This window comes from Haliotis cracherodii, unplaced genomic scaffold (genome assembly GCF_022045235.1).
Source record: "Haliotis cracherodii isolate W230 unplaced genomic scaffold, xgHalCrac1.p SCAF_22, whole genome shotgun sequence".
In the NCBI taxonomy this organism is placed as follows: Eukaryota; Metazoa; Mollusca; class Gastropoda; order Lepetellida; family Haliotidae; genus Haliotis; species Haliotis cracherodii.
The window spans coordinates 5,061,575-5,085,777 of NW_027266278.1; the positions used below are offsets into that span (position 1 = coordinate 5,061,575).

The 24,203-nt window shown below is 42.1% G+C and overlaps 1 protein-coding gene across 2 annotated transcripts in view; it reads right to left on the minus strand.

Moving 5' to 3' along the window:
- Nucleotides 1-285: 285 nt before the first annotated feature.
- LOC139471237 (SH3 domain-binding glutamic acid-rich-like protein 3) overlaps nucleotides 286-24,203 on the minus strand; it is a 33,929-nt gene continuing 10,011 nt past the window's right edge. Inside the window, exons 1-4 of one of the 2 annotated variants that reach the window (XM_071253534.1) lie at nucleotides 23,127-23,295; nucleotides 6,249-6,416; nucleotides 3,898-4,005; nucleotides 286-3,232 (exon numbers count right to left, since the gene is read on the minus strand). In XM_071253534.1, the coding sequence (XP_071109635.1) occupies nucleotides 3,919-4,005; nucleotides 6,249-6,416; nucleotides 23,127-23,186 (315 nt within the window). In that variant the 5' untranslated portion in view covers nucleotides 23,187-23,295 and the 3' untranslated portion in view covers nucleotides 286-3,232; nucleotides 3,898-3,918. Of the gene's footprint in view, nucleotides 3,233-3,897; nucleotides 4,006-6,248; nucleotides 6,417-23,126; nucleotides 23,296-24,203 lie in introns of those variants that run through there. The other variant, XM_071253535.1, reaches the window with a different exon arrangement.

Consider the following 24,203-nt stretch of genomic DNA (forward strand, 5'->3'; position numbering starts at 1 on the left):
AAACAACAAACAAACAAAAAAACGAACCGGATGTGTAGTTCGTTACGCAATTATGATTGGACTATGCATAGACTCGTTAATCCAGCCCAGTTCGGCAAGGATGGAAACTGGACTTTAATGGTCAGTTCACGCCCTTGCTTCGGGAAAATGCTTCCACACAGACCCAGAAGATTGTTTCGACACATGGAGATATTCCAAGGGAAGGCGAGTTGCTTCCCTTTACATGTGACACACGATATCAGATGTTAGGACATCCAGGACACATAACAGACTCTTGTATTGAGATAAACATGTATTGTTTTATTGAAAAGTCGTTAAAAACCATGTAAATGCATGTCCTCAACATAATACACACACTGTCCCACTGGAAACAAAGGACTGGTTACTGTGGGTCAATTGGGTTCCTCCCTAACCAGGCTAATACGGTACACTGTAACGTAACAATTCAGAGTGAGTGAGTGAGTTTTACACCGCTTTTAGCAATATTCCATCAATATCACGGCGGGGGACACCAGAAATGGGCTTCACACATTGTACCCATGTCGGGCATCGAACCCGGGTCTTGGGCGTGACGAGCGAACGCTTTAACCACGAGGCTACCCGACCGCCCCTAACAATTCAGATGTACATAGGTGTACATGTAGCAAAGTTGCCGATATATTCATGTGTTTCTTGAAACAAATACCGTAGTCGACGTAATAAGCGCCCCGCTCCAATAAGCGCCCACGGCGATATTTGCTAATATATTGGCAAGTGAACAATCCCAATTAGCACCCCTTCCGAGTGATCAATGTACAAAAGAGTTATTTATTCGCGTATCATACGCACTCAATCATGTGTTATGTGCACCCTTAATTATGGGCAATTAAATTCTGGAAAAATATATGTCGTATATAAACATTTCAGGCTGTCAGCATAAACCACGAAATTAACGATCTTTCAACTCTCTTTTTTCCCACCAAAATAATATTCTAATAAGAGCCCCCTATTTCAAATTTTGAAAGCGCCCTGGGCGCTTATTATGTAGAATACGGTACACGAGAACACTCTTCAATCACTTTACAACCACCACGGGAAATAAATTGGTACGTGATAACTTTCTTAAACGTGTTAGTTCAAGACTTCCATTCCGTAACGGGAATGAGTGAGAAATTACCAGTAGCAGAAGCCATATATTGGCAAAGGACAGTAGTTACCGTGGAAATTCGAACCGAGTTGATTTTTACACAGAAGGCGCATTGACCACTAAACCACCAATGGAGTTTCCCGCTCCATGTTTGTATACTAAGGCTACGAAACCATGACAGCCACGTTGACCTGATCTGCCGTTCAATAACATGCTGATGTAAAAACGGTTTTTATTCCGAAATATCTCCATGTAGGAGATAACGATTCTTTAAGAGATAATGATGTAGACTCACAACGTATTTCCAGATGAAAATCTGTCCAACAAAATTCTTTCTTTCTACAGCTAATACAAACGCACACTCTACAACAAAAGATTGTTAAGATTTTATGAATGGACTAACATATTTATAAATGCAATACTTCACGAATTTGATAACGAAAAAAATGAAATACTGACAAGAATGACTGAGCGTGATTAACGTTGACGATTAAGCAAGAGGCACCTCCATCAAAGCATACATGAGTGAGTATAATTTTACTCCGCTTTTAGCAATATTACAGGAATACCACGATGGGGGCTTTACACATTGCACCCAGGGAAGGAGTCGACCCGGTTTCAGGCGTGATTGGACAACGCCTTAACCATTCGGCCACCCCCTCGCATCAAGCATACAACAAAGACTGACATGGATCGGTAACAATTAGATTGTAGACTGCACATTCCCTTAATCTTGTACTGTATGTACATGTGTCTAAATTCAAAACAACTGCAATTCCACAGAAAGGTGTTACTCGTAAAAGAAAGCAAAGCATTACAGACATTACGTTTCTACTGCAAAACAGGGGCCCAGTATGAACATACAAATATTCGCACTTATAAAACCTTTGGGAGGAGAGATGGGTTAAAGCTTTGGAATGAGGTCTATTATCCTGCAGAGAAATGTTAGTTTGAGGCAAATGTTGGCGACACCTGTTCGTAAACATTACAGTGAGTGAGAATAGTTTTACGACGCTTTTAGCAATATTCAAGTAACAATACGGAGAGGGACACCAGAAATGGGCTTCACACAAGTGCAACCATGTGGGGAATCGAACCCGGGTCTTCGGTGTGGCGAGCGAACGCTTAACCACTAGGCTACCCGACCGCCCCGAATAAACGTTACAGTTTGAAATACTATTCCTCGCCATTCGTATCATTCCGTGACACGCAGTTCGATTTCATTCACAACTTAACGTCCTCATTCGGCAAGTCCCGGAATGATACGAGGTGGTCCCGAATACCTACGATTCTGGTTTGTATCTCACCCTGAGCCGAGAAATATATTGCTGTACTTTTTTTTAACACATCAAAAGTTGATATACTTTTTGTAAGCTCACATTTTTTTCTTAGTATGATAAAAGTTTTATTCCAATTTTTACTGATGCTTCTTATGAAGTATAATTGTTATAGATTGTGGTTACCTCCCTTGCTCCTCTTAACGGCCATGTAATTGGTTGTGGCAATGTTTGAGTTGGGGCGTGTACATGCACGACGTACACTCCATCAACTACAATAAAAGGTACCAAGGTACCGAAGGCAGGTCACGAATGGAAGTCCAATGAGTTTTGCATCAACTACCGGAATAAGCCGAGAATGTACGAGTGAACAAGGGGAGATAACCACATCTAAACAGCATGTCTTTGGTCGATCAACATACCTCATTACATAATAATGAACAGGTTTATCACTGGCTTATTGAATACCTTGTACTACCGATCTGCTATTTTGATCATTCAAAGCTATTCTACAATTTACATCTCTATACATTTTGGCGTGATGAAACTCAGAACATGTACAAATATAAATATATTCTTATGGACAATAAATGACGTTTGAAAGTTGTAACAAAATAGGCTTCACATCTGACAATACAAGATACGACAGAAAATACCCTTTACTAGTAAAGAGGAAAGTATATGTACATGTACAAGCGCGTCGCGTGACATCTCCGTGGTGAAGAATGCATGTCCAAGCACTTCCGTTGTGGAGGTCGCCTCTCTCGCCTGTTGTTTCAACTGGATCTGTATTGAATTCAATATTGCATCAAATCCGGATAATAAAAATCTGAAATAAGAAACAGGGATTTAAGTTAGATTTTCAACGTGTCAGCATTTCGCATACGTTAATTGCATTGCCATAGCAGTACGGCTGTCACACCAACACGCCCATTTGTAGGATACATACGGTGCAAAATTATTTGAAAAGACGCCTATTGCAAGTCTAGATCGACCCACACAGCTCTCGTGCTTAACGCCGCACTCAGCAATATTCAAGCTATATGACGGAGGTCTGTAAATAACCGAGTCTGGACCAGACAATCCAGTGATTGACATCATGAACACCGATCCACGCAGTTAGGATACGATGACATGCATCAAGCAAGTCAGCGCGCCTGACCATCCGATCCCGTTAGTCGCCTCTTACGACAAGCATAGTCGCCTTTTAAGGCAAGCATGGGTTGCTGAAGACCTATTCTAACCGGGATCTTCAGGGTCCCATACAGCTCTCATTTACATAGCACTTGCATTTCTCAGGCTGTCCAAAAACATAAATCAGTGTTCGCTGGATGACCTGACCGAGTTGGACCTGATTTACTCATGTTTTAACAGGCCATTTCGCACCCACAAGAATCGTCACCCACTGAATAAACCATGAATAAACGAGTGGAAGCAGCAACTACTGTGCTACCTGCAAACAGTATCAGTGCCTTTGTAAACAGACAGCGTTACCTCAGTAGCTTGACTTGTTCCTTAGCTTTGTTCTTGGACTGGGCTCGGGAGTTTCAAGAATTCAAACAGCGTGCCTAATTCAATTGCGTCAGCAAACGTTTCATAATTCTGTAACAGAGTGAGTAAGTGAGTTAATGCCCTGTTGAACAACATTTCGGTAACATCATAAAGTGTTAGAGTGATACAGGCCTTAGACGTTTACAGACGAGCAAGTGTCTGTGTTGTGACAAACATGGAAACAATATCAGACCGAGCCAGGAATCGAACTCGGTACAGAGAATGCGCCTTAGACGACTGGGACTCCTGTGCCCCCTAATTATGTAACAATTAGATAAACACCCAACGCTGTGACAATCAAATAAACACCCAATGCTGTAACAATCAGATAAACACCCAACACTGTGACAATCATATAAACATTCAAAACCGTAACAATAAGATAAATACTCAACACTGTAACAATAAAAAACACCTAACACTGTAACAATCAAATAAACACCTATCGCTGTAACAATTAGATAAACACCCAACACAGTAACAATCAGATAAACACCCAGTACTGGAACAATCAGATAAACACACATTACTGTAACAATCAGATACACACCCGATACTGTAACAATCAGACACACCAAACACTGTAACAATCAGATACACACCCAACACTGTAACAATCAGACACACCAAACACTGTAACAATCAGACACACCAAACACTGTAACAATCAGACACACCAAACACTGTAACGATCAAACACATCAAACACTGTAACAATCAGATACACACCCACACAGTAACAATTAGAGGAACACCCTAGAAAAATAAAATATTAAACAAAAAAAAGTGAATTTGGTGTGGCATAATTAAATCCAAATGTTTTCTCGTGGTAATGTTTTGCCGCCATTTCCTGGTGGTAAATAAAATCGCCTTGCTTGACCTTTAACCTGAAGACAAAGTGCCACAACAGGAGCATGGACAACAGATAAGTCTGCAAGAGTTGTTTCCCCTACACCGCTTGCATGAGGATTCTATATTTCGCCCTAATGATGACTCGAAAGCCACACCACCAACGTCGAAGGAAGATTTCTGAGAACTGTATGAATTTAGGTTTAGTGATTAAATGAAGTAGCAATTTTGTATGAATGTCAACTTCTTCACTCACACTGTTGTCCTCCATATAAACTGTTGCTACCTTACCCATGTTCCGGGCCAGTCATAGAATACCGAGTGTGTACGCTCCATATGCTATGTCGTTATTGTAAACAAAAGCCGGTGATTTTAGGTGCATAATTACATCAGCATTATTCATAATAATGGCCCCGTTACAACGTATTGATAAAGATGAAAACGTATGTGTTAATATAGTTCATATAGCATAAATATGCAAAAGGGTAGGTTGAATTAAATAATGAAACGTCATAGTGAGTGAGTGAGTTGGGTTTAACGCCGCTTTTAACAATATTCCAGTTATATCACGACGTGTCAGCTTAATGTGGGAGGAAAGCCCGAAGTGATGCAGGTCTCAGACGTTTACCACTTCGGTGAAACCCACGAGCACGGGTATGGTGCTGACAAACCTAGAAACATAATCGGGGCGAACCGGGATTCGAACCCACAATCATAGGTTTCTGGCGTGCCCAAGGGACGCAACTCTGCTGAAACGTAATAACTTCCACCACTATAAACTGACTGTTCCCCTGGGATTGTTTTGTTGTTGATCGCATGAAGCAACATTCCTGGGGTATGAGTACATAATCGAGTCTGGACCAGACAATCCAGTGACTCTTGTTATATCAACCAAGCGTAACCACCCAATCCATTATTTTCTTTAATTTTTTAATGGTTAAACGTCGCACTAAGAAATAGTCCAGCTATATGAATCTGGACCTGACAATGAAATGGGCGATATCATGAGCAACGATCCCCACCGTCAGGGTACAAGGACACGCGATCAACCAAGTCACCGAGCCTGGCCACCCGTTCCATTTAGTAGCCTCTTAATGCAGCCTTCAGCAACCCATGCTTGCGTAAAAGGCGACTATGCTTGTCGTAAGAGACGACTAACGGGATAAGGCGGTCAGGCTCGCTTACTTGGTTGATGCATGTCATCGTATCCAAACTGCGTGGATCGATGCCCATGATGTCAATCACTGGATTATCTGGTCGAGACTCGATTAATTTACAGACGGCCTTCCCATAGCTGGAATATTGCTGAGTGCGGCGTTAAACAGCAAACAATCTTACAAACAGGAAAGGTTGCTGGGGACCTATTCTACCCTGGAACCCCCACGGGATGAATCAAAAGAATGTAATCAGAGCATGGCGTCACTACACTTCTACTTAATACTTACTCCACAATACTCGTTTCCGTTACAGATTTGAGGAGCAAGTCCACGTTCGTCTCCCATGATTGCCCTCATCTCATCCTTGTAATCAGGATTGGAAGCAATGTCGATCTTAATAAAGCTCACTCTCTTCGCCTCGAGCACCTGCTCGATCTTGTTTTGCTGGCATACCGTCTGAAAGGAAACACACATAGATAAGTGAATGAGTGTGTGAGTGAGAGATTTTAGGCCGAAGTTTGTATAAATCCAGCTATATCAGGACATAGTACTCCTGTAACGGGCTTCACAAATTGTAATGGAAGGAGAATTAAGAACAGTAGTCAAGGTCAAGGTCATGAAAAGTGTTAAAGGAAACACAGCGACAAATGAATGAGTGAGTGAGTGAGTGAGCAAATGAGATATTTTACGCCGAAGTGTGTATAATTCCAGCTATATCAGGACATGGTACTCCAGTAACGGGCTTCACAAATTGTAATGGAAGGAAAATTAAGAACAGTAGTCAAGGTCAAGGTCATAAAAAGTGTTAAAGGAAAGAGGTCAAAGTCATGTAAAGTGTTAAAGGAAAGAGGTCAAGGTCATACAAAGTGTTAAAGGAAAGGGGTCAAAGTCTGGTAAAATGTTAAAGGAAAGAGGTCAAAGTCATGTAAAGTGTTAAGGAAAGAGGTCAAAGTCATGTAAAGTGTTAAAGGAAAGAGGTCAAGGTCATGTAAAGTGTTAAAGGAAAGAGGTCAAAGTCTCAAGGTCATGAAAAGTGTTAAGAATCGGATGAGTTTCCGACTAAGAACATAGTGAAGGAACTGATACCCATGAAGTGTTCATGTGACATAACTTAAGTCCTCATTCATAAGAGGGTTTGAATCACCCTCGATGATCCAGGAAATTATATTTCTAGTCTATTCAATACATACAGACTTAATACGCCGGATACTCGAGGATGGGAATGAGACCGGACTCAGCTTATAGCCCCTAATGCCCCAAACTCCACGTAAGACGCCAAACATTTGTTTTGTAAAGATACCAGCCAACGCTGGCACATCCCCCGTACGTGACGCAATGCCAGCAGCAGTGTGACAGGCTTGTGATGTGTTCACGCGGAGGCTTAAACAATGTCTATCATTTTTGTCAACAAAAACTAAACATCCGAGCCCCACCTTAGCAGAGATGCGCAAAATACACATCTGACCTGCCATGGGACGTGTACAAGTGGCCTTAGCCAGAAACGTTCACGCCATAAATGGTTATGTTGTCTTTTACTTTCCGAGATTCATTTGAAAAGAGGATAGGATTGTCATAAACATTCCCTTTCTTATTTTCTAATATTGTTGCCAATATGATACAGAACCGTGATTAACATCTGTTTTAATACCGACACGTAACGCAGGTCGATGTATTGTGATTTTGTATAGAGATCAGATATTTTGTCAGCTACAGCTACAAAACCAGATAATACCTTGCAATAATGTAATTATTTTTGGCAAGAAGTATCAATATAAAATGCCCCCACCCCTCATCCAACGAATATCAAATGATCAATCCCCAAGAGCCAGCTGTGTAGGTTGATAGGGACATATCCTCACCTGGGCCCCGTTCCTCAAAGCGATCTTAGCGCGGCGATGATCTTAAGCCTATGTTAAAGTATGGGACTTACGATCACCTTAGTGCTAAGATCGCTTTGAGGAATGGGGCCCAGGACTCCGCACTTTGTGATACCGCGTATTCATATATGCACTTGAGTAAACATGCAATGAAGGCTACACTGCGTTTCATTCGTAAACACGGCAACAAGGAACAAACATGGAAACTTGGCCGAAATATTTCTCTGCAAGGAGCCGCCTGCATGCGGCTAGTTTGGGTTGCACGGGGCATCAAATCCCTACGGAAGGGCGCTAATCCCCCGCTAATTCTTGCAGTCTTGGCACAGCGACGTGACAGTCTGCAACACACGTCCCTGTCCGTCGACGCCGTCCGAGTCCAGAACCCGATCTACAGTTGTCAAAGTCCATCAGCGAGGGCGTTCATCTAGAAGCTATTCGCAGCAAGAACAGGCATTATCTTGAATGAATGAATGTTGTTTTACGACGCAGTCAGCAGCATTCCAACCATATTACATCTTCCCGAGGCAAGAGAGTTAACTGACTATAAAAGTCTAGTTTCCACCCTTGCCGAACTAGGCTGGTATTATGGAGTTACATTTTGGCTGGACTAACGAGTCTATGCATAGTCCAATCAAAATCGCGCACCGAAATTGAAATCCGGTTCGTAAACTGTCGAGCAGATTTCGGTCGATTGCAGGATTTGCGAAGCATGTGCACCACCAAATCGTTGTCAGCAGATATTTTCCAAATCTTCTCATGTAATCAAGATGCTCACGTGATTTGATGCATTTCGCGATGTAAGACCCGTTTTATCACAATACAGATATTGATTATCGATCAGATCGTCCTGACCGGGCTCAACCATTTTGTGTGAAGCAAACGCAAGTGATACGAGAGGTGGAAGCTGATTGGTCCTTATGGGAGGTTTAGAAGGGACAAAATTGGCAATAGCCACTGGTAGCGCTACGATCGACCCCAGTAATTCCAACCTAGTTCGGCAAGGGTGGAAACTGGACTTTTAAAGTCAGTTAACTCTCTTGCCTCGGGAAGATGACCATATTATGGCGACCTGTAAATATTCAAATCGACGTCAGACAATCCGTCGTCGGTAAGATGTCAAGGTCAAACATGGTAAAATCCGATGTCATTGGAATCAGCTCTTATGGTGAGGTGAAATGGGGTTTAACGTCGCGTTCAAGATTATTGGACTTTTATAAGGTGTGTGTGTGTGTGCGTGCGTGCGTGCGTGCGTGCGTGCGTGCGGGTTGCCTAGTGGTTCAAGCGTTCGCTCGTCACGCCGAAGACCCGGGTTCGATTTTCCACATGGGCAAACTGTGTGAAGCTCATTTCTGGTGTCCCCCGCCGTGATATTAGTGGGATATTGCTAAAAGCGGCGTAAAACCATACTCCCACTGTAACCGAAAACACGTTCGGTTTAATAGAGAGATGAGACACTATATTCCCATATATACTAGTCATTGACAGAAATTCTCTGACGGGGCAAGCGTTGATGGAGAGGCAACTAGCCGTGCATAACGCCCTCTGGTGACAAATATACTACTCATAAGAAGTTAAGAATCACTATATTCTTTCGTATTCTATTTATCTGTTACGGAATGACAGATTAACTATAGTACAGTAAACTACGGTTATAACGAACACGCTTAAAACGAACTGACGGATATAACGAACTTACTTTTTTGGTCCCGACTATTTGCTGTAGTTGTGCTGTATATATGCTTATAACGAACTACGGTTATAACGAACTAAAATTAGTAGTCCCCTTGAGTTCGTTATAACCGTAGTTTACTGTGATATGAAAGTATCAGGTGGACCTTAACTTCTTTTGAGTGGTATAGCTTCAGCCGATTCAAACGTCTCGCATGCAGAGATACACAGATTGAGGTATCCAATATGCTGGGTCATTACTTTCATATGTCTGGTGTATAATAACGGTATACAATGCCCTACACTGGCAAATATGCCATTGATTATCAAGCTGGTGGCACAGCTGGTAAACTGACACCACGTACAGTCATAGAGGACCTTCGCCATCTGCTGGCACACTGTGTATACCATGAACATATTGCACATTACGAATAAATTTCACAAAAGAAAATTGGTTCCAAGACCAAGCCGTTTATATCTTTAATACTAATACAATATTGATTAAGCGTGGAGTTTATGGAGTTGGGGATAGTATTCCCTCTATTTCACAGATGCCTGTATATAATCGAGTCTGGACCAGACAAACCAGTGGTTGATATTACGAGCAACTCCTTCAATCTAGACACCGAGTCTGACCATTCGATCTAATCTCTTCTTACTATGAGCATAAGACAGACAGACAGACCGCCTCCGTGGTCTAGTGGTAGAGCGTCTGCCCGGAGAGCGGGTGGTTCGGGTTTCAATCCCCGTCTGCGTCATACCAAAAGACGTTAAAAGATGGTACTTGTTGTTACCCTGTCTGGCGCTCGGCATTAAGGGGCTAAAACAAGGACTGGTCGGCTCGGAGTCAGTACACTGTGTCTGAGTGGGGTATTCATTTTTAAACTGCGGCATGGTATCTCAGTGAACTAGCTCTATTAATCGGCATCAGTCCGGACAAGTACAAGCAGCCACACACACACACACACACACACACACACACACACACACACACACACACGTGCCTGCACGTCGCTATATAAGTGCAATAATCTTGGACGCGACGTTAAACCCCATTTCACCTCACCTTACCTTCTGGCGACATGTTCTCTATAAATATTTATGATATGTCTTCTAGCTGATATCGTCCATTTATTCCTAATGTTGTTACATAATTCCTATAAATGTTGTTATTAATCCCTTTTATCTACTCTGTGTGTCCTGCTATGTTGAGTTATGTTAAATGTGTTATACTTATAGTATAGACTTTGTACAGGGCAACTTGGGGAAGTTTTTTCCAAAAAGAAAACTTGAACATGCTTCCCCACAGGAGTGGAGAGGACAGAAAACAAGTGCTCAGCATTAAATCAAGTCGATGAGTGAGCTGTTAGCAATATTCCAGCAATATCACGGCGGGGGACACCAGAAATGGCCTCCACACATTGTACCCATGTCGGGAATCGAACCCGGGTCTTCGGGGTGAGGAGCAAAGGCGTTAACCACAAGGCTACCCCATCGTTCAGTCTTTAATTAAACGTACAAAGTATAGGCAAAAAACAACACGTGTAAGCGTGTAGACTGACCACAGTGCACTGTCAGTGCGAGCTTGCACCTTTAACTGTTCTCGAGATCAACAACGTTGACGTGATTGCATTGAAGTATTTTATCAAGATCAGACCTCAACATTCTGACCTGGCGGTAAGATAGTTGAATTTATCTTAAGTCGCCTGGCATTTCCAGAAACCGGAAGGGACTCATTCAACACTCTGAGTCACCGGAAGCAACACTTCCGCCATTTTGCAGTAATTCTTATCTCAGAAATACAAAGCCATCAACAGTACGAGAGCGCCTCAATGTGGAGTAGTTGGTGTGATCAACAGTACGAGAGAGCAACTATATAAGTGTGAGGTATTTCTGTATGATCAAGACGTCAACGCTATTTGCAGTGAGAATGCATGAGAAGAAAAAAAAGCAAATTATGTCTAAGGCCAAACTGTTATTCTCTGGATCACGGATTAGCATACTCTGGTCTGTTAAAGGACAAGGATCTGTTGGTACAACACTCACATTCTTTACCATAGTTAGTGACTCGGGTTTTAGTCTGTCTCGAACACTATTTTCAGTTTATCACAGCCGATCAGCTAATGTGGGAGGAAAAACAAACATTTTGGTGCAGGCAAACCAATTATCACAATCAGGGAGCATCTGGGATGCGAACCTGGGATCAGCGGATCCTGTCAAGGAAAGGACGCCACTCAAAACAGCGACCACCCGGCCACATATCGTAAACAGACTTTGAATAAGCATAATGCTGTAACGATTTGTAAAACCGAGCCTATGGCCTCATTAAAGTCAATGCAACTCAACTCAACAAACAAGTCTATGTTACGGTGTGGGAGTTTTAGCACTGAGGTCCCTCAATGAACAAGACCTAGGTGCGGCAATATAGCAAACAGTGCAGAGCCTACATGGAAGTGTGTATTGTAGTTTGTTTGTTGTTTTACGCCGCCCTCACCAATATTCCAGCTATATGACGGCGATCTGTAAATAATCGAGTCTGGACTAGACAGTCCAGTGATTGATGTCATGATCATCGATCCACGCAATTGGAACACGATGACATGCTTCAACAAAGTCAGCGAACCTGATCCCGTTAGTTGCCTCTTAAGACAAGCATAGTCGCCTTCTACGGCAAGCATGGGTTGCTGAAGACCTGTTGTATTGTAGAACAGCATCTGAGTTTGTTCGCAATGCCTCTTTTCTAGACACTGAGAACAATTTCCTGGTACTTTCTCTTCTGATGTTAAGTTTGTTTGTTGTTTAACGCCACACTCAGCAATAGTATTCCGGTGGCATGTACATAATCTAGTCTGGGCCATACGATCCAATGATTGATATTGTGAACAACGATCCTCGCCGCGTCTGGGAGAAGATGACACGTCGTCAACCAAGTCACCTGGTCAGACCAAACCTGATCCATTTGATCGCCTTATACGACAAGCAGAGGTACGTGATCCGAATGCTAAAAGCACTGGCTTAATGGGAATACGTCATGAGTGAGTGAGTGATTGAGCATGGTTTTACACCGCTTTTAACAATATTCTAGCAATATCACGGTGTGGGACACCAGAAATGGGCTTCACACATTGAACCATGTCGGGAATCGAACCCGGGTCTTCGGCGTTGCGTTACGAGCGTACGCCTTAACCACTAGGCTACCCGACCGCCCCGAATATACGTCATGAAGACAACACATGATACTCAACAGATACCAAACGCTTAGAAGGACCTCGTGGGAAACAGATCCGAGTTTAAAGAGGTATCCTATTTTCAGGCTTTAGGAGTGACAAGCATCCCCAGTATGCAGACGCAAAAGCTAACACACACAGATCGAAGAATGAGTCATTATTTTGACGGGACACAAAAAAACGTTTACACCGGTTCCTCCAGGGCGCAGTGTAATTCAAGGACACAGCTGACGGACCCCTAGGTCACCGTGACCTTCATACATATCTGCAATGAAAGCAGGTCTTAAAACGAATGAACTTCTCTTGAAATAAACCTGGGGAAATTTTACATATCTATTTAACTACATAATATGTTCTCAATGTGTTGCTGCGTTGTATACAAGTGTTGTCATTGTTATGGTATGTGCGTGGTTTATGAGCTGTTTTAAATACTGTTTGATAAATTTTTTTGCTGAAATCATAGTCACCCATAAACACCTAGTATGATTCATCTCGGTCCTGGCTCGGCACATTTGTGGTCGCCGCATGTTAAAACTGAAATGCAGCTTTGCGACATTTAAAGGGCAGTTAGTATCGTGATTTGAAACATATTCATGTTGACCAATCTTTTTTATCTTGTTTGCAATATTATATAATCTTACAAAAAGTCAGTGTGAATTTCAAAATACTGGAGACTATTTCGAAAACGCCTGTTGATTATTGGCCATTAAACTGTTTCATATCTGCCAATATCAGAAATGCTAATAACCATGATAACAGGGTTTTTTAAAGTTTTATTTTGTTTTCAAATATATATGTGGCAGTGCAAGAAAAACTCTTCATAGTTTGTTCCTGGTATTGTAACTTTCTATTCCTGTAGTGAGTGAGTGAGTGAGTTGGGTTTAACGCCGCTTTTAACAGTATTCCAGTTATATCACGGCGCGTCAGCTTAATATGGGAGGAAAGCCCGAAGTGATGCAGGTCTCAGACGTTCACCACTTCGGTGAAACCCACGAGCACGGGTATGGTGCTGACATACCTAGAAACATAATCAGGGCGAACCGGGATTCGAACCTATAATCACAGATTCCTGGCGTGCCCAAGGGACACCAACTCTGCACAGCGAATCGCGGCGCCTAAGACGACTGGGCCACCCGTGCCCCTCTATTCCTGTACATTTTAGCAAATATGTTTATGCATTCTTGACTGAGTACATCTATTTCAATATGCTCCAAATGCAATGAACAAAACAAACGTGCCAAACCATATATGAAGAACCCGTTAATTCAGTAACAGTAACAACAATGGCATACATGAGCGGGATAACATGAGTAAGTATAAATAACAACAGAACCCACTCATGTATGCCATTGTTGTAACTGTTAATCCTCCACCTACTTTATATATTCTGTACAATGTTCCTCATTCAGCCTTGCTTGACAACGGTATAAGGATCTATACCGAAACGTCACCTTCGCAGTATTAAAGAAGTTGTTGTGTCTATTTTGTCAATAGTTGGCAAGTCTAGATTACTGCAGTATCAGAAAGCCCCTTTCTATTACATTGTATAACTATGATTTAACAACTGTATTTTTTCATCATTATAGTTCAGAGACTAGATCTCAGTCTAAATCGAGATCACAAAACCACGTGGTTACATACAGGCGGACTAGGCCCCCGGGATGTTAAGCTCGACGTACGAGTCGACTATGAGTGCATGAATAAGCTGGGTTTAACACCGCTTTGAACAGTATTCAAGTTATATCACGGCGTGTCAGCTTAATGTTGCTGTTGTTTCTTGTTCAACGCCGCAATATTCCAGCTATATGACGGAGGTCTGTAAATAATCCAGTCAGGACCAGACAATCCAGTGATTAACATCATCTACGCAATTGGGATCCGATTACATGGATCAACCAAGTCAGCGAGCCTGACCACCCGATCCCGTTAGTCGCCTTTTACGGCAAGCATAGTCGCCTTTTACGGCAAGCACGGGTTGCTGAAAAAAACCTATTATATTACAACGACCTTTAGACAGGGGAAGGAGGAAGTGGAAATCAAGACGAACAGGAAACCGTTATAAACTCTGAACTAACAATGCGTTGAAATCATAAAGTCATATCCCTTGGTTCTTTCTAATTCACAAGTCCTCCTATGAAATACACATATACGTCTCAAGCTAAAGAAAATAAGTGTGTTTCAATATTTGCTAAGGCATTCCTCAACGCCAAGAGTACTTTAATATATATACATAGCATACACGCCTCAAGCAATGTCAACACTTGAACAACACCTACCAGCTTTTTCATGTAGGGCACAGCGAATTTTTAATGTCATACATCTCAGATACTAGTATACGGCCCAAGGCCTACATGTTTCTGTGCGCTTTCAAACAAATGCTCATAGATAATATGTCGTGTGGAAATTATTATCTTTGTCAGAAAGTATTGTTAATGAATGTACACCGCACAGGCCATAAATCAGGACAAGTTAAGCGCTGCTGGTCGTGGAGGGTTGACGGGCAGCTTCAGGCCTGCCCACACACTGAAACACCTGCTACACATTCTACATGTGGGATCACCTTGGGCATTTGAATTTGTTTGAAATATTTCCCTATTCGACAAGCCTTTGGGTCTCCATCGATAAATCGACAAATGTAATCAAACATAAAACAAAATCCACGATGGCACAACACACAGATTACTGAAAGCACTAAATAACGGTGGCAGTCGGGTAGCCTAGTGGTTAAAGCGTTCGCTCGTCACGCCGAAAACCCGGGTTCGATTCCCGACATGGGTACAATGTGTGAAGCCCATTTCCGGGGTCCCCCGCCGTGATATTGCTTGAATATTGCTAAAAGCGGCGTAAAACCATACTCACTCACTCACTAAATAACGGAAATGGACACCAGAGAGTAGAGCAGAGTATCCCTTTAAAGTGTTCACGCGTCATTGGGTATTCCCAGTAGAAGGCGTGGTGTGTGATAGACATTACACATATGGGTCAAGACACATACGAAAATGAAGGGCAGGGATCAGATATATATTTTGCCTGGGGGATATTTATCATAAAACATGGAGGTCAAATGTTTGTTTCGGGGTAAAAGGGGCGACCCACTGTGCTGGGGGTGCAATAAAAGGTCAGTATACATAATCACTGAATCGACTTGTTTGTGACAGGGGTGAGTTTGGTTCAACGTCGCTTTTACAACCAGTATTTCTATTACACGTCGGCGGGTCAGAATTATGTTGGAAATGACTTTTTGAAACCTATAAACATAATCAAGGCGATTCTTGGATTCGAGTGAGTGAGTTTGGTTTTACGCTGCTTTTAGCAATATTCCAGCAATATCACGGTGGGGGACACTAGAAGTGGGCTTCACACATGTCGGGAATCGAACCCGGGTCTTCGGCGTGACGAGCGAAAGCTTGAACCACTAGGCTACCCGACCGCCGCTCTCGGATTCGAACCCACGACCATAAACATAAGAGAATTAAATTCCTACAGCGAATTGCAGCACCTTTGAATCTAAGTTAGTTAGTCGACTGTGTCAGCCATGGCCCGTCATATTAAAGATGTCTCACGGACAGTGTGTCATTATTTTACATCTCGACGAGCCTAGGTATTTCAATCAATAAAGATAAACGTGTATCAAACATATGATGGCACACAAAGAGAAAATTACCGAAAACAGTAAAAAACTGCCACCCGTAAATGACGAGCGTTTACACAGCTGTTATGTCAACCTGACAATAGATCTATGGCCCTACTTATCTCGTTGTTACTACGACATGTAGATGAGACTACACTATTCAAGAGCAGCAACGTGTACAAAAGACAGCTGCTTAGCGTGAGGTCAATGTCACGCTAGGTTTGTTGACATTCTTCGCTGGCCCCTTTCGCGGCCAACTCGTGTCATTCCGAGCCTACTTGTACATGTAGGTTACGGAAACGTGCGAGAGGTGCCGAATGGTTCCCTCCGTTGTTGGATCACCATTACTCTGCAGTCGACACTCGAGAGAGTGAGTAAATGTTGTCAGCTCTTTTCCACCCATACCATGCCACCTTTAAATAATCCATGCCAAGACTTGGCAATCAAGGATGTAAAGCATGAGCAACGATCCACGTCATTGGGCGATAGTGTGAGTGAGTGAGTATGGTTTTACTCCGCTTTTAGCAATATTCCAGCAATATCACGGCGGGGGACATCAGAAATGGGCTTCACACATTGTACCCATGTCGGGAATCGAACCCGGGTTTTCGGCGTGACGAGCGAACGGTTTAACCACTAGGCTACCCGACCGCTCCTTGTGCGATAGTGGCAGAGTAGCTGGTTGATTGGTTTAAATGGAGGTGGACAGTTCTCTTGGAGGAGTTACCAACTTCAATATAACCAAATATTAATTGTGTTTTGTTCTCTTACACAAATGAGCATTAGTACAAGCCCGGAGAAGCAAAAATGGGCTTTACACAGTCACTGTATCCATGTGGGGTATCGAACTCGGACCTTCGGCGCGACAAGCGAACGCTTTAACCACTAGGCTACCACGGCACTCCTAAAATAATGAGCCTTGGTGACATTGAGCAAAGAGCCTTTCACAGAAACCTATCATTGCCATGGCAAGTGTCAGGGAGAAGTTCAAAACCTCCACGTCGGGTGAAAAACTAAATTCCTTGGAGTGAGTGAATGAGTGAGTGAGTTTGATTTTTCGCCGCTTTTAGCAATATTTCAGCAACATCAACAGAAATGGGCTTCACACATTGTACCCATGTCGGGAATCGAACCCGGGTCTTCAGCGTGACGAGCGATAATGCGTTTTTATCATAGAACAATTGTATTAAACAATTGCCAAAGCATATTGCACATCAATGTATCCGCTCCCAGTAAAAATGCTGAAACGGCATAATCTTTCTTGTATTATTTCACACCGTTTTACCTACGACAAAGACGTATTTTTCTTGTATAACAATATCCCCGACACGAAAGGCTCAAGTTGTCGGATAGAAAACTCGCAGACCTGTTTAACCCCCAGATTCCGGGAATTAATATTTTTATCCGACATGTAACTTTTGAACTGATCCCTAGTATAGCGGAAGACCGCACATCGGGCCATCCGTCAACTTCAGATGAAAGAGGAACACTGTCAACAATATTAGAGCACTACGACCTAGTGGATCAATGGAGAACTGGTCTTCCAGACTCCCTCACTCGTATCTTCTTCACCTTATCAAGAAATAGGGCTGCATATATTATATTTTTATATGTAACATTACGAATTTGTAAAGCGCACTTTCCATTTTGTATAACTGATGAAATGCGATTACGTATACACAACGATAGATAGTATTATTATTGGCCACTGGATCAGTGTGCACTCGATTTCCATTCTCAGCTCCCTGGTGAGTATACAACCCAAGGCGCCTCTGAGGCGTTAGAAGGTGGTCACACTACCATCTCATCTAACCGGGTACCCATTCATTGCCGGGTGTACAGAGGTATTTATCATCCCAAACTGGCTCCCACAGGAGATATCGCTTGGATTAGATCATAGCTGCAATGAAATTACATCACAATGCTTTGCAGACCATTGTGACGTCACTGGTTACCATGACGTCACAATCAAATGACATCACTAATGGCTCTGCTACTGAAGCTGATAGCAGTACTTTTTACACTGAAGACACTGCTAATTACTGTCTACAAATTGAAAAAAACACTCGTTCATAAAAGTGGGAAAAATCCTCGGCAAGCCTCGGATTTTTTCCCGTTTTATCAACTCGTGTTGATATATTTGATATCAAAAGACACTCGGGTGAGATTCTCTATATGTCTAGCAAAGTCACATGTCTAAGGGGGACACCACATTAATTGTGCCTCCGTGTGGGGCCGAACCGGCAACCAAGAAACTCTCAGGAATGGATGTGCGACAGTCGGTCGTGTACTAACTAGTGTTGCTGTTGGTACATCTTCCCGTGGCAAGTGAGTTAACTGACTATAAAAGTCCAGTTTCCACTCTTCCCGAACTATAGGCTGGTATTATGAAGTTACATTTTGACTGGACTACCGAGTCTATGCATAGTCCAATCACAATCACGCAACGAAATCCAAATCCGGTTCGTAAACGTCATGTAGATTTCGGTCGATTGCAGTATTTACAAAGCATTTGCACCGTCAATTCGTTGTCAACATACATTTTCCAAATCTTTCCATGTTTTTAATCAAGGTGCTCACGTGATTTGATGTACCCGTTTTATCACGATAATGATCTTGATTATCGATCATATCGTCTTGACTGGGCGCCGGCATTTTGTTTGAAGCAAATGCAAGTGATACGAGAGGTGGAATCTAATTGGTCCATAGGAGAGGCATAGAAGGGATATAACTCGTAATAGCCACTGGTGGCGCTACGGTCGAGCCCAGGAATTCCAGCCTAGTTCGGCAAGAGTGGAAACTGGACTTTTTAAGTCAGTTAACTCTCTTGCCTCGGGTAGATGCTGTTGGTATTACTGGTTCAAAACCACGAGCGCTCTGCGAACTGGAGAATAATAACTACCTGTCTCGAGAGACGTGCGGGTATTAGAGCGTGTTTGAAAAGAACATGTTTTACCAGGATAATTATAGTTTGAAACGTTCTACCAACTGGGGCATATACAATCTGAAATCTTATATCCAACTATCTGTAAAGCCTTTATTCCCCAAAAGATACTTCAATATTCATGTATCTAAATCTAATAGTCGCTGAAAGCCTTTAGATGTCCCGGCATATATGGCCTCGTAAAAGCTACGAGGATTTATTCGTCAGTGTCGATCTTCACATATGCTGCAAAATTCATACGATAAGGTGTTTCTTCCCTGATTAGACAAGTATTCATCCGTCAAGGTCTTTCTTCACAGGTGAGACAAGTATTCATACGTCAAGGTCTTTCTTCACAGGTGAGACAAGTATTCATACGTCAAAGTTTTTCTTCACAGGTGATGCAAGTATTCATACGGCAAGGTGTTTGTTCACAGTTGAGACAAGTATTCATACGTCAATGTGTTTCTTCACAGGTGATGCAAGTATTCATACGTCAAGGTCTTTCTTCACAGTTGAGACAAGTATTCATATGTCAAGGTCTTTCTTCACAGGTGATGCAAGTATTCATACGGCAAAGTCTTTCTTCACAGTTGAGACAAGTATTACTACGTCAAGGTGTTTATTCACAGGTGAGACAAGTATTCATACGGCAAGGTCTTTCTTCACAGTTGAGACAAGTATTCATACGTCAAGGTTTCTCTTCACAGGTGATGCAAGTATTCATACGGCAAGGTGTTTCTTCACAGTTGAGACAAGTATTCATACGTCAATGTGTTTCTTCACAGGTGATGCAAGTATTCATACGTCAAGGTCTTTCTTCACAGTTGAGACAAGTATTCATACGTCAAGGTCTTTCTTCACAGGTGATGCAAGTATTCATACGTCAAGGTCTTTCTTCACAGTTGAGACAAGTATTCATACGTCAAGGTCTTTCTTCACAGGTGATGCAAGTATTCATACGGCAAGGTGTTTATTCACAGGTGAGACAAGTATTCATACGGCAAGGTCTTTCTTCACAGTTGAGACAAGTATTCATACGTCAAGGTTTCTCTTCACAGGTGATGCAAGTATTCATACGGCAAGGTGTTTCTTCACAGTTGAGACAAGTATTCATACGTCATTGTGTTTCTTCACAGGTGATGCAAGTATTCATACGTCAAGGTCTTTCTTCACAGTTGAGACAAGTATTCATATGTCAAGGTCTTTCTTCACAGGTGATGCAAGTATTCATACGGCAAAGTCTTTCTTCACAGTTGAGACAAGTATTACTACGTCAAGGTGTTTATTCACAGGTGAGACAAGTATTCATACGGCAAGGTCTTTCTTCACAGTTGAGACAAGTATTCATACGTCAAGGTTTCTCTTCACAGGTGATGCAAGTATTCATACGGCAAGGTGTTTCTTCACAGTTGAGACAAGTATTCATACGTCATTGTGTTTCTTCACAGGTGATGCAAGTATTCATACGTCAAGGTCTTTCTTCACAGTTGAGACAAGTATTCATACGTCAAGGTGTTTCTTCACAGGTGATGCAAGTATTCATACGTCAAGGTGTTTCTTCAAAGGTGATGCAAGTATTCATACGTCAAGGTGTTTCTTCAAAGGTGATGCAAGTATTCATACGTCAAGGTGTTTATTCACAGGTGATGCAACTATTCATGTGGTAAGGTGTTTTTTTTAATAAATCATCCCATGCCCTGTCAGCGAGCATGCTTTCCTCAAGTATTAGCGGATGACCTTGTTTGGCCAAAAAGTAAATCAATTAAATCCTATTTTCCAGTGAATGCAGACTAACTATAAACCATTTAATTCAAGTAAACGTGACGACGCTGTTGGTGGGATAGCTCGGGAGGTAGTATGTATGGATCACGAGTGGAGATAGCTTCCGTTCTCGACACGGAAACCAGTCAAGAGGAAGCATAAATATGAGGAAATATCAGTACGTGGTTGACGTTTTAAACTGAGTAATATAACAACCTTATCACAAGAAATTACAATAATCGGGCTTCGACTATACATAAACAGGCCGATCCCGTTAGTCGCCTCTTACGACAAACATAGTCGCCTCTTACGACCAGCATAGTCGCCTCTTACGACCAGCATAGTCGCCTCTTACGACAAGCATAGTCGCCTCTTATTTTACCCCAGAGGGTATTATAGTGGTTCTTACTGGTTAACTTAATACCCGGTTTCGAATCTCCAGACGGGCACAGTTTGTGATGCTTGTTAGTCCCCTGTTGTGATTGTGCTAGGCTGTCTTCAAGATCCTAGAGAATACATTAAATAAGATTTGGCAAGTCTAGATTGCCTCCGCTCCTGAAATAGGCATTGTTCTGGACTCCATTTGGATTTTATTTTCCTATTTTGTAAATATATTTCTTTAAATAATATTTCTGGGACTAAATATTAGTCTATGATTTTGCTTTAATATTGCTTTAGAAAGTGACGTTAATTTACGAGGTACAGTCGCAATCACCTACGGCCGTCTACTACATTGAAGATTACACAGTTGTATATATCAACGAATTGTTTGAGGGGTATTACTTAGAAGTTGGCGGATGACAAAGTAGAAAATTTATGGATGACAAGCAAAACTTGACAACGGCATAAGGGTCTATACCGAAACGTCGTCTTTACAGTAATTGAAAAATTTGATATCCATAAATTGTGTCTACTTTAGCATATATCACCATCTCATTAAATTCCGTTCAACCGTGCAGAGGGATTCTGGGTTAAAAGAAGTCACCAGTAATTGTCGCTTGTCCTGAGGCAAGTTGCTGCACCGGACGTCAGGCTCGGTGACCTGCTTGATTGATTGACGTCTTAACTCGATGTCACTGGATTGTCTGGTCTAGACCCAATCTAATTTACATGTTGCCGTCACATAGCTGAAATATTGCTGAGTTAAACAACAAACAAACAGTCCGTTGTTTCTCGTGACAAGCATGTTGAACGTGGAATTCTTCTGACAAAGAGACGACCCACAGCCGCGTGCAGATGGATGAAATTTCAAAGATATAAAACTGGCAACGAGTCTTTTACGAACTGGGCACATGGAGCTTGTTAATAGCAGTAATAACGCCAATAATAGTAATATATTTATGACAATGATGGTTATTAAAAATCATAAATTGGTGGCATTATCAATTGAAGCTTTCAACAGCGTTTGTTAATGATAGCGTTTATGAACGATCACAGGATAATGACACACACACAACCCCTCCTTGAGATAGACGATAAGGAATTGACAGTAGATGAAATTGCAGTTTGTCGGCCTTGTCATGTAAGAAACACAATGTTATCTTAGAACACAAAAAAATATACACATATATAATAGCTCCCGGTGTGGCTGAGGAAAAGAGACACGCGTCTCCCGTTAGCGTTGATAGCGTCGCGCTATAACGGGGTGCATCTGGCCATAACAGGTTTGGGGGCAGACGGAACTATGCGGTTCAGTCTGTCACGTCGGTGAGAATGTCGGAGACAATACCCCTCCCCGCCCAGCATGTTCCCATGGATAATAATACCACAAGCGTTCACCCTCGGGTCACCAACAGTTAGCATTGACCCCGTTTCTGTCAAACGCCGTCTGTCGATTTAAATTCTATTTCATCAGCGGTGGCACACGTGTGAGTCACTGTTCAACAATTACGATTCAGAAATTAGAATTATGATATAAATTATTAATATGATATGTTGGTGACAAAGAGGAAAAACTCGGGAGGAAACTGTTCCGAATTCACATCCTTGTATATATGGGTGTCGTCCTGTGGTTTGAAACAGAATGGATTTTAACATGTTCAGTTTAGGCTAATTATGATAAACGGATGTACTCACATTCGCATTCGGAGACATGGAACTCACATAAACCTTTATCTGTGCGTCTCCGTTCGACATTTTCAATTTGAGATGGTACAGAATTATCCACAACGTCCGTCGACAATATTCGCCGTCTATCGATGTCAACAAAGGCCCAGTGTCCCCTCACGCCTGACAGACGACCTAGATAACATCCGCCGTTACAACATTATCGATCGTAGTGATATCTATTGTTAAAAGGGAGACAACTGGTTTGGTGTTTTGAGGAAATCTCATTCTATTACCACTGGAAAGGATAAACGGGCCGGTTTATTCTGTTTAGGGGGATGCAGGTTGTGTTATTAAATATTAATGCTTGAAGTTTTTACTTTACACTGAAATTGTACCAATTGTTTCAAACTGGAGGTATTCAACAGGTATGGCTCTAATTTAGCCATTTAATCAATGATCATTAAATAAGTATGATTAATTAAGATTGACTTACGACGAATACATTGCCCCTTACGTAATACACATGGACGAGCGAGTAAGTCGCGTGTTGCACGTTACTGACACAGAAAAAAACAACTTGTTCGTTTTGATGTCGAAATAAATCACAGTGTATGCTAAGGTCGGGGTTGACATAAGCAAAATAGTCGACTTTCTGACTACATAAAGACATGCTACTACCTTCAGTTCATGTAAAGAATCGCTGATTTTTAGCAGATTTGGGCCAGATTTTCGAAGGTACCGACCCTCGCTCCCCTGAATCCCGATTATCATCTTATTTTTCACTCTGAGTCTCATTGCTAACCCCCGAATCCCGAATATTACTTTACACAAATCTCAAAAGCATTGCGAAAAGGGTGTTATTTAAAGTTAAAGTTAAACAGCCTCGGATCAGAAAGTCAGTGGTTCGAATCCCATCACGGGACTCGGACATTTTATAGCCGCTATACATCTAAGGTTTGTTTGTTGTTTAACGCCGCACTCATCAATATTGGCTGAATCTACCAAGTCAGCGAGCCCGACCACCCGATCCCGTTAGTCGCCTCTTACGACAAGCATTGTCGCCTTTTAAGACAAGCATGGGTTGCTGAAGACCTATTCTACCCC